The 12,166-nt window shown below is 40.2% G+C and overlaps 1 protein-coding gene across 1 annotated transcript in view; it reads right to left on the bottom strand.

Annotated features, from left to right (window-relative positions):
* Window positions 1-12,166, bottom strand: part of LOC112550401 (uromodulin-like) — a 38,682-nt gene continuing 26,516 nt past the window's right edge. Inside the window, exons 7-10 of the mRNA XM_025204848.1 lie at window positions 8,282-8,450; window positions 3,861-3,981; window positions 2,349-2,401; window positions 1-33 (exon numbers count right to left, since the gene is read on the bottom strand). Coding sequence (XP_025060633.1) covers window positions 1-33; window positions 2,349-2,401; window positions 3,861-3,981; window positions 8,282-8,450 — 376 coding nt within the window. The remainder of the gene's footprint in view (window positions 34-2,348; window positions 2,402-3,860; window positions 3,982-8,281; window positions 8,451-12,166) is intronic.

Below are 12,166 nucleotides of genomic sequence, written 5' to 3'. Positions count from 1 at the left end.
CTACAGGAGGAAGATTTCTTCCATCTGTGGGGACTGGAAAAAACAGAAAAGGTTTACAGAAGAATTCCTTGTCATAAAATCAAACTTATATCATTACTTGGCACAGATCAGGGTTTTCCCATTTTACATTAATTATGAACTGATCTTATACACATGTAGAAAAATTAGTTTAGATTTCTCCAAAAGAAATGTATACCAGGATCATTTATCTAGGAAGCGAGAACCCAAACCCAAAAGCAGAGAAAAACAGTTGATTTGCTGGTGGGGAGTGTGAATTCTTGTAAGTGCTCTCCCTTTCTCTTGTTCACCCAGTATTCAATCTTCCTTCTAATTCCATGAACAATGAAGGCAGGAAAGGACTGTTAGGGTGTATTAATGAGGAACAGATCTTATGGTTTTTTCTCTAGTTTTTTTTAAATACAAGAGCAGAAAGACAACCCTGAAGGGTGGGGATGTGTTAGATCCAAGGTATATTTCTTCTTCATTGATTGTTATAGTGAGAGTGGTTATTTTCATCATCCTGGGTCCCTTGTCCTACTGTTTCATATCTGTCAGTTATGATTGTTCCTGAGATCATTTGTCCTTTGGGATTCTTCTTTGGCTTCGTATTAATTCAGGGATTTGCCCCCTTCCGCCCAGAGTGAGCTGCGCCTGCATCATGCCTCCCTCCCCCCTGCATCAGCTGGAAATTCAGGAATAACATATCCTCTTTCTGAGATATTAAGAAGGCATTGAGCATGGTTAATGCACGCTATGATATAATCCCACTTGTTGCAGTTGGATTACACCAGTGCTTCTCACCCAGGGTGTCACACAGCACCCTGGAGTGCCGCGAGATCCTTTGAAGGGTGGCCGTGGGATGTGAGGAGATAAGTGAAGTGCAAAGAGGACACAGATTGGTTTTTAAAGCTACACATGAACTCTTGTGGCTACTATGGGCTCTGCACCACAAAAATGTCCATGTCTAAGATCAGGTGCTAGTGGCTCAAAAAGAAACGTTCAGATTTAAAAAAAAAAAAAATCATTTAAAAATACTTGTATTGTGTTTAATTCCCATGGACACTAAAGCCCCTTTACCTGTTCTGAGTGATTTATGCTCACTTCAATGACCTTTCACACTGCAAGCATGGGGTAAAATTGACTTAACGTAAAACAGGGGTTGGCAACCTGTGGCATGCATGCCAGAGCATGGGATATGATGGCATTTTGCTTGGCATGCATGCCTCAGACAGATGGTGGGGGAGCTGCAAAGGGCCTGATTCTTATTGTGGCAATGCAGCCTCAGCTTCTTTCTGTTTGCCCGGAGGCATGTGTGCACCTGCCACCAGCAACGAGCCAGGCTGGGGCTCCATGGATCCCAGTGCAGCTGCTTGCAGCCTCCCAGCTGCCTGCCACAACTGGTCTGAGCTCTAAGCAGGTCACTGCTGCCTGCCACAGAGCCCAGGCTGCTCACAGCAGATGACAGGGAGGCTGAAAGCAGTTGCATCAGGGTCCACAGAACCCTAGCTCAGCTTGTTGCTTGTGGCAGGTGCAAGCATGCCTCAGAGGATGGTAGTAAAGGGACCAGGGCTGCGCTGCCACAACTAGGATCGGGTCCCTTTGTGGCTCCCCAGTCATCTGTTCCAGCATGCCAACATCTTACAAGTCGAGGTTCCGGGTATTTTTGGCACTCTGCCTAAAAACATTGCCGACCCTTGATGTAAAGGAAAATTGGGGCTTTAACATATAAAATTCATAGAATCATAGAAAATGAGGGTTGGAAGGGACCTCAAGAGGTCATCTAGTCGAACTCCCTGCTCAAAGTGCAACCATCCCCAACTAGATCACCCCATCCAGGGCTTTGTCAAGCCAAATCTGCAAAACCTCCAAGGAAGGAGATTCCACCACCTCTCTAGGTAACCTGTTCCAGTGCTTTACCACCCTCCTAGTGAGAAAGTTTTCCCCTAACATCCAGCCTAAACTTTCCTTGCTGCAACTTGAGACCATTGCTTCTTGTTCTGTCATCTGCCCCCACTAAGAACAATCCAGCTCCATCCTCTTTGAACCCCCGCTTCAGGTAGTTAAAGGCTGCTATCAAATCCCCTCTCTGTCTTCTCTTCTGCAGACTACATAAGCCCAGTTCCCTCAACCTCTCCTCAGAAGTCATATGCCTCAATCCCCTAACCATTTTTGTTGCCCTCTACCGGACTCTCCAACTTGTCCACATCCTTTGTGGAGTGGTGGTCCAAAACTGGATTTGATTCTGGCTTATGCTAAAGCCCTTTACACTACACTGATGATAAAAAGAGCTATAAGGTGGTAGAAATGTAAAGAAGATGTAGAGAAAGTAATTATGAGATTACATTGACGCTCACTTTATGGGTCCCTTTAACTGCCAAACTGATATAGAGTATATGCTTTCCTGTAAATCAGAAACAGGCTCTTCATTTTAACCTATAATAAAGGCTGACTGATCCTTTCCATGATACCATATTCTAATGACCTTTGATATTCAGGTACTGTCCCTGACTCTAACCAATGGGGAAGAACAATTTCTGGAGATAACTAAAAGACTCATAGAAAATCAATGAACTGTGATATCAGGTTTTGGGTTTTTTTTAATAAAATAACTTGTTTTATAGGAGAAAAACAGTTATTTAATGTGTGATTTTTGAAATAACAACAAGGATTTCAGGCTAAGACAAAATTCATATAGAAAAATAGGGATATTCATACTGGCTCAGACCAGTAGTTTGTCTTATCCAGTATCATATCTTAATAGTGGGTAATAAGCCTGTGCAACGCAGCAAGCATTCGGCTTCAGATTTGGATTCGGCCAATTTGGAGGACAGTGATCCTTAAATACTGTATTTTCCATTTCAATGGATATCATAATTCCAAGACGTACTGTTGGCTTGATACATAATTATTATATTTTTTAAAACAGAACAAAGGACCTAAAATAATTCAAATCACTGATTCAAATTCACTGATACCTTTTCTCAAAAATTAAATATATGTAGCTTAATTTGGCACTGCTGATTTGAATCAATCAGTCATACTGGTGATCAGCAGGGATCCTGGTTTTCTCCACGTAAAAAAATATTCTAAATTTTTGGACATAACCCCTCACCCCCAATTCATGTTTAGGGTTTCCATCAAAACTCACTCATACATCACAGGGCCACTGTATTATAGAATCAGAAAATCTTAAAAAAAACAGGGTGGAAAAGGATCTTGGAAGGTCTTCTGGTCCAAACTCAACTTAACAAAGGAACATCCCTGTCTAAACCATCCCAGACAAATATTCGTTTAATTAAAAATCTCCAGAGACGGTGATTCTACAACCTCTCTAGGTAATCTATTCCAATATTTACCTACTCTCCTGTAGCTAGAAAGCTCTTCCTAATATCCAATCTAAATCTTCCTTGATGCAATTTAAAATAATATCTTGTCCTGTCCCCTGTGGACACAGAGGACATCCTCTTTATAATTGCTGTCCTCTTTGTTACAACCTTTTTTCAATTTGCTTTTGAAAACTGTTATTAAATTTCTCCTCAGTCTTCTCTTCTCCAGACTAAACTCAATTTCTTCCAACTTTTCCTTGTATGTCATGTTTTCTAGCAGGGGTAAGTATGTTCAGAACCATCCAGAAACACTCTGCAGAATGAGGCACATATAAATAAATACAAAATAATACAAGTTAGACAAAAGGAAAGCAAATTGCTTATGGTATGCGTCAGCTTGATCTTCCTGGATTTTTGTGCATTTAAAAATCTAACTGTTAATGTCACATTTGTGACATTTATGACTTTTAAAAATATGCTACAGAGATCATTCCAGGCATTGTATTTTAAAACCTGACTTTATGAATCACTTACTTAGATTTGCTTCTTCATTACCATCCATCTTTCGCTTGATGGGACCATAAGAGACAGTGCGAGTAGGAAATGATGATGCATCTCTCTTATTTCTAATAATTTCGCCATAATTAGTACAATTCTGGTAAAACAAATTGCAAACAGTAAGTACCCTCACTTACATACACAAATCCTTCCCAAAAGGAAGTTAAGGAACTCACATTCACTATCCTTAGAAACTCACATTCCTCACATCACCTTAAAAACCTATGATTAGATGAATCAACAATTCCACCAACTTTGTAAACAGAAAATGTTAGTGATAAGACAAGAGAGGACAGTGACACCTATAGATACAAATCCATATTTAATGTAAAATTAGAGAGGAACAGGGCTGGAAAGTATGTCAAGGAAGTCATTTAGTCCAAGTCCCCTCCTCAGGGCAGGACCATCCCTGTCCAAACCGTCTTAACCAAGTGAATACTCACATGCGTCTTGGAGTTTATGAAGCTGGAACATCTGTGAGTCAGGTAACTCATAACAGAAAAAAACAAAGCTGTCCCATATAGATCACTAGCTCATATTTATCTCAGATCTGTAGTGACTTGATCTTGCAAACAGTTACCTGCTTTTCTATTCTGATGGGCCATGCCATTCAGGGCAGTATGCTTTGTTGTGATTGAATTTAAATTGCCACCATCTGGTGGTTATTCAGTGACCTATATAAAATGAATGTGGTGGTCTATGTTTAACAAGGTGACAAAAAAAAGCACAAATAGGATCACTTTCGTAACAGAACCATAATCAGCATCTTTCTTGCCCTTCTCAGCAGAAGGAAAAATGACTGAACAGATCTGAAGATGGAAGGACCCTGCAACCTGACATAATGCCTCCAGTTTACCAGGGACATCAGGGAACAGCTTGCATTGGTGCTGATTACTGCACTTAGTCTATGGTGTTCTGTACACCTGTCAACAAGCACTAATGTCATTTAGTAAAAAAAAAATGTAGATAAGAGTGTTCAAGAAACAAATGATCAGTTGAGATTAATTTGTTCTCGTGTATACACATGCACAGCAACAGCCAGAGCAATTAATGAGATTCAAGACAGAATATCTGACTCAGCTTTAGGGCTCTTGCCTAACTATCTTAATGCACAGACTCCAGCTGCAAAAATATTGCAGAATTAGTACCAGCTACTCTAATAACTTATTAGATACAGTAGTGTATTAAAATCTGCTTTCTGGATTGCAGAATATTAAATATTAGGATAATAATTAAAACTTTTACATGGTATTTTTTTCTTTTTTTTTTAATTGGGGGAGATCAAGGCATGCCCACTGAGTTCAGTTAGTTACTTTGCAAACTCCAGCAAGTGTTCCCATTTCTCTTTCTCAAATGTTGACAGGTCTGGTTAAAGGAAACCACTTGCTTCCTTATTAAAAAGGTACATTATTTCTCAGTAAAGCCTATATAAAGGGAATATATGTATCAAGAAATCTCAGCTCTGCTTAAGTTTTGGTGCATTGCAGATGCAAAGTATAGTTACTGTGACTCTTGTAAGAATGGCTGGCACCTGGTTGGCGCTGCATAACAAAGCTGAAATGGATCAATCACAAGTGGATGAATCAGGGGCATTTCTGCCAGTTTAATAGGCACAGCATTCAGCCTGACATTGACAAACTCCAGAAGTGAGTAATGCTGCTGAGAAGAGGGATGGCTGTACAGCAATACTGCAATAAATGTACACATTTAAAAGGTTATTTCAGAAGGTCTTGTGTAGGACTCTTCCAATTTTAATACATTTAGCTTTTTCATTAAGTTTTCTTTTCACTCTTATCCACCAAAACAATTAACTTGATCCAGCCAAGAGTCTCTGCTTTTACGGAACATGATATCTAGTCTGAGGAGGAAATGTTACCTCTCTTGAAGTCACAGGTCAAGTCAGGTTACCTTACACTTTCCTCTTTTCTAAAGGCAAAATTTAAGACTTCCAAAAAAAGTCAGTATAGTTCTTGGCAGGGATATCAGGGGAACCCCACTCAGTAATGACTATGAGTATCTCAACATCCTTTTAGGGGAGTGGGTTTTTCCCAAAAGTGTCATCACTTGGGAACAAATCTTGAAAGGGTTCCTGGGCTGAATGCATGGAATCTCAGCAAATAGCTAATATAGTTTGAAAGATCAATTCATATTGAAAAATAAGGATCTGGAATCAAGAAAAACTTTCAGCATCAATATCAACAAAGATCAGGAGACAGAAATTCTACCCCTTTCACGGTCTTGCAATACGCTTGGACTGGACATCCAGGTCAGCTGCACAGACAAAAATAAAACCCCATTCCATTGGTTGGGCACTGAGCATATCAGTCCCTCCACCCACAGCTGTGCAAAGGAGTTACTAGGGTGAGAGTTATTCTCGCTTCACAAACACATGTGCTGATGGTGGAAATTTGTGAATGCCCTGAATAATGGAGTTGTCCAACGTCAGAAGAAGAGAGCTGACTCTCAGGAGTTGCCCAGTGCCTCCTGGGCAAATCTGCAGTTTACAGCAAAATGGAAAATACTGAAAGCATTTTATAGCAGACCAAATTTTCTACTGAACAATGGGCACCTACATCCTCCCAAATTTTGGTATCTCAAGACACCAGAGGTGTTTTCATTTCAGGGCATGTTTTACGGGGTTTTAATAGCACAATTTTATTATGTTAGTGTTCCAAAAACTGGGGAAAACCTGTTTGTCAGCTAAAGAAAAATAAAAATATATCTACACTAGAGGCCACATTCAGGCATAGCTTCATGGATTCAGTGACACTGCAGCTTGAACTTTAGACACTTTCAAATTGTCCCTATGTTTATTTGGCCCAAATTTCTAGGGCTTGATTTTCCTCTCACATCAGTTTTATACATTCATATGACTAGTGAGTTCAGCTAATCCCAATTTACACCAATGTAAAGTTAAGAAAAAGAATAAGACTTCAATTTCTTTTTTTTTTTTAATTCCCATGACTTAAAAATGTCTGTGGATTTTTAATATTTAGAATACATGTACTAAACCAGGTGCAAATCTGAATGACTCAGTTGTTGTCTTTTGAAAAATAATTATTTTTCCTGATGATGTTATACGCCCAAAATTTTGAATCATGAAGGTGGTAAGAGAACTGGCTGATTTTTTTTTTTGAATAACAGGTTAACAGAGAAAAGTGTTTTGTTGGTTTGTTTCTGTTTTACAAATAAAAGGGGTTTTTTTATTTAAAGGACGTGCATATAATTTAAACTTAAAAATATCTGACAAGACAAGGTGTTCAGCAATAAAAGATAAATGAATCAGTGGTCAAAAACAAACCCTACATGGTCAGTGGCAGACTTTACTACTGGTGTTGATATACTGTCTTGTGACTTTCAGTACTAGCATCTGGTTTTATTTGAGGCAATTTCCAAAATGTCATACTGACTTCTGCTTTGATTTCTTTCCCTGCTTAATGTCAGCTTGGTGGCCTTTTAGAGGTAATTCTGAAGAAACAAGCCAACGTATGAAGCACTGTTATTATTCTGCAGCTGCCATTAATGACTAAACAACTATCACACTGACATTACAGCCTGAACCACAATGTCTCACAAGTATTGAGGAAACTGTACAGTATCTTCCCTTATGATGTCAAAAAAGATTCCTCTTTTGTTCTGTCTTTTGTGATGAAAGATGCAATCAGTTTTATTGCTAATAAGATAATAAGAAAACATCCATCTACATAAACAGTTTTAGGTAAAAGTGTACTTCTGAGATGAAATATTATGTTGCTCCCATTAGAAAACTTCTATTTCAGCAGCCCATAATTCATTAACTGAATGCTTTTAAATGTCAACTAGTTATAGCTCCTGTTAGATCCACTAATATTTAATGCCGTCTCATACCATGTTACATCTTCTGATCCAAAGGAAGCAAGTTCATGCTATACATTTTTTTGCTATAACATACATGTCTAAATTAAGCTGTAAGCTTCCAGAAGCCTGGTCCTTGTCTTCTATATGTGTTTGGATATTGCTGGGTACACAGCTCTAAAAATAATTTTAAATATCAATCCAAGTTATGTGACATTACTCAGGCAAACACTCATTGGTTTCACTGGAAATTTTGCCTCTGTAAGGGGTAACATTTTCTGTTTTGTGTTTGGTTCATTTGATTTATCAGCATAAACATTAATCTTAAATATAAACCTTTGCTGATTGTTCCTAGGTTTAGAATTACTATTCTCACTTTGCAGGTGGGAAAGCTAAGGTTAGGTCTTTTGCCCAAATGTCCAAGTAGCAAAGATTACAACTCAGGAGCTTCTGATTGCCAAGCCCATATTCAGTCTACAATACAATACAGTTTCCTCAGCTTGGTCTAAAAACAACAACTTAATTCCTATCCTCCTGTCACATAAAAATAATCCAAACCTTACCGGTTTGCAAACAGCAGGTGTATTATGACAGATCTGAACTGTGCAGTGCAGGAACACATCATTGTAAGAGATACCAACAAATTTGAACATCTGGATCCTAAACATTGCATCTGCACTTTCTCCATTTGTGATAACTGACAGCGTTTCATCCTTGATAACTTGTGGGCAACTATGTAAAATAAAAGGTATGCAATAATTAGTCTGTTACAGAAACATGATGCATCAAACACTAAAGGTGATTTTACCCAACTAATGGCTGCACTTGCTGTTTGTACATCTTTCAAACTGATTAAAGAAGGACTGGTCATATTTTTTAATGATTAAAAGATATTTTCAACCTAAAAACATGTTTTAATTTTTTGTTGCCTTCTGTTTTTCAGATAATATTGATACTCTTGTTAATTTTTTGTTCCAAAAAATCAACTATTTCAAACCAAACTTTTTATTTTTAAAATGCTTCCCATTTTCTGCTCTGTCTCTCTCCTTTCTCTCAGTTTTTAAATATTCTTTTTTTCTTTTCCCCCTTTATTCCAGCGGGGAGAAAATGTGTGAGAATATAGGCGGGAGGGGGAAGGAGAAAAAAAAAATCAGTCTCTTATTTCATATTCTTTCTTCTTTTCAAATGCAGAAAAAAAGGACAATCATAAAAGTAAGGGAACAGGTAGAAATCTAAATTTAAGTCAAAATTAATAGAAGATTTTCACTGCATTTAAGAATTTGAACTGAAACAATTTCTGAAAATGTTGAAATGAAACCACAAAATCTTCTGAAAGTTAGCATTCCCATTTTGACAAGCTTGCCTGAAGACAAGACAGAAAATTGGAACATTTCATGGCTTAAAGGCATGAAGTTCTATTGGGTAAACTCATAAGAGCTTCCTTTCCACCAAACTATCTTCTGTGATAAATGCACCTCAAATGGAATTCATTTTTTGTATCCTTAAAATATTTTTGTTTTATTTCCCTTTTTTTTAGGAGGGTAAAAAATAAGGAAAGACATTCAAAGTCTTTCAATTAAAAAAAAAATGATATTATAAAGATGGCAATGAGTTGTTTTCTATGGCCACAGGGGAAAGGACAAGAAGAAAGAAACTTAATTTCCAGTGGAACATTTAGGCTGATATTAAGAAAAAACTGTCAAGATAATGAAACACTAGATGCTAGCTAGGGAACCTGGTAAATTTGCTTCACTGGAGGGTTTTAAAAACAAAGTTAGACAAACAATTACTGGAGATAGTCTAAGGTGTACTGGGCTCTGCCTCACTCAGTGCCCAGGGCTGAACTAGATTATCTCAGTTTTACACCACAGTGTGCCATGCTGAAGCCAGGATGGTCTCAAGCACACCCAGCCCACCTGCTCCTGTAGGCGCACTCCAAATCCAGAAATATACTAGTGAGTATGCCTTGTGGTAATCCCCAAAAACAGTCGAGCACACCAGAGACCAAAGCTTCAAAAGCAGCTGCAGAGGGATATCCTGGAGTGTCTTCACACTGTATTTTTGGTTTTAGAGTGTGTCAGCAAGAGTTGGCAGATAGAGCATTCTTGGAAATGCCCCGAGGGAGCCACTCTGCTGCCACAGTATAGATAGGCCCTCAAGGTCCCTTCCAACCCTATCTTTTTATGAATCAGTGATTTAAAGCAGGGCTGAAAAAAGAGCCCAGATATTTTTTTCATGAACATTCACTCCTGTAAAATACTGAATTAGCTTTAGTCATGTTTACTTCATGTGTGTTTATGCAAATATTCTTGTTTACTGTCAGAGACATTTAAAAGGACAGCATATTTTTAGACAGTCTACGATTGCTCAGAAAATAGAGTTTACCTTTCCCCTGGACAGTGCCCAAACAACAGCCAAATACTGTAAGCTGAACTGTTTTAGCAGACTGCAGCACATTACCTGCTCTCAATCACCCTTTGCCCTGAGAGGCGCAGTCTAGCCAAAGAGACCTGGTCATAGAGGACAAGAGGTACATAAAGCACCTGAACTACACATCCAGCAAATATGGTTCCATTTTGAATTAAAATATTTTGGGATTTGACCAAAATATTTTGGATTTAGGGACTTATGTTTTTTCATTGAAATATTGAAATTGCTACCAGATATACAACATTGTGGGAAAAACAATGGATTTTGGAAAAATAATTTTGACCAACCCGTTTTCCTTCTTGTTTCTGAGCCTATACAGCACATTCACGTCATGTTTTCAAACTTTTTTTCTGTGTTCACGAAGGCTAGAAACTTACTTTTCTTAAAAATGAATGTTGAGATGTGAATGTTATCCCGTGAGTCCAGCAACTGAGGTTTAAGAAGAATATTAAGCCCTGTAAGACTAACAGTAAAATGGCAAGGGTAAAGCAAATTTTGAACTCAACACTCAGCATTCATAGTGGGCATGGCTATATGTGCAATGAATGCACCTGAATTTTCTGTGCAGAAGATTCAGGCATATTAGGGCACATGTCTGCATGTGCACCTGCATCAGGAACAAACTGAGCCTGACAGGAGCAGCATAGTCCAGGGTTGCTCCTGCCCTGCTCTGGCCCCCTACATAAGCCAGAGGGAGCTCCAGACTCCCCCAGGTGCTATCCCCTAGCTGGCAGGAGGCATGGGGTCAGGCCTGCACTTTGGGCGGTGGGGAGAGCTGTCCTAGCTCTGGGGGTAGCTCCCTTGCAGCTGTATGGAGATTGGGGCTGGCCCTGAGCCCCAGGGGGGCAGGAAGAGCTCCAGCAGAAGCCTCTTTCCAACCACAGGGAGATCGGGGCTAGCCCCAAGTCCCAGGGAGTGGGGGGAGTTGTCCTGGCTCTGGGGGAAGCTCCCTTCCAGCCCCACGGAGATCAGGGACAGCCTAGAGCCCTGAGGGGCAGGGGAAGCTGTCCCGCCTCTGGAGGCACCTCCCTCCAGTCTCTGGGAGATAGGGGCAGCCCCGAACCCCAGGGCATGGGGGAACTGTTCCGGCTCTGGGGGCAGCTCCTTTCCAGCTGCAAAGAGCTGGAACAGCTCCCCTCACCCTCCAGGGCTCAGGGCCAACCCCAATCTCCCTGTGGTTGGGAGGGAGCTGCCCCCAGAGCCGGAACAGCTCTCCCCACCTTCCTGCCAGGGCTCAGGGTTTAGCCAGGGCTAGATTAATGCATAGGCAAACACCTAGGGCCCTGAGCTGCAGGGGGCTCGAGTCATTCCCTCGGTGGCACCAGTGTGAATGGCCCCATCCGCCTCCCTTCCCTTCCCCTCCTCTCCACTGGCCTCACTGCTGTGGTGGCTGCTTTCTAGTGGCAGCTCAAGCCCCACTCCCCACAGGCGGCAGCACCAGGGTGGGGAGGGGGGTCTTGACTGGCCCAGGGCTCAAGAGTTTGTTTGCCTAGGGCCCACTAAAAGGTTAATCTGGCCCTGGGTTTAGCCAGACAGCAGCTGTGGCCCTCTGCTGCCTGGGCTGACTGGAAGCAATTTGCTCCTGGTCAGTGTCTACACATGCACTTCCATATGTTAATTTAAAGCAGTTTTCTAGTACCATTAACTAGCAAATGGCACTTTAATTTACTGCACAGTAGTTGCTGTGCACATGTAGAAGGTGATGCTTTACTGTGCATTAGATTAATTTAATGTGCAGTAAAGTGTCTCATACAGACATGCCCACTGAGGGCTTGATGCTAAGAGTTGTACTCATTCAACTGAAGAAAAGAAATAGCACCATGAATTCAGTGGGGCTGATCAAAAACTAACTAACAAAATTTGAGTTTCTTCAAATATCAGATAATTACAATGAATGGGTTTACAAGCCTATTATTAGCAGGCCAAGAATTATTCATAAAATTATGAATACCCTAAATCTCATAAAGCAAACCTATGCAGATTTAAGTTACATGCTAAGGACTCTAGATTTGTATTAG

This window comes from Alligator sinensis, unplaced genomic scaffold (assembly GCF_000455745.1).
Source record: "Alligator sinensis unplaced genomic scaffold, ASM45574v1 scaffold153_1, whole genome shotgun sequence".
Lineage (NCBI taxonomy): Eukaryota > Metazoa > Chordata > Crocodylia > Alligatoridae > Alligator > Alligator sinensis.
This window is presented reverse-complemented; position numbering and strand designations above follow the sequence as displayed.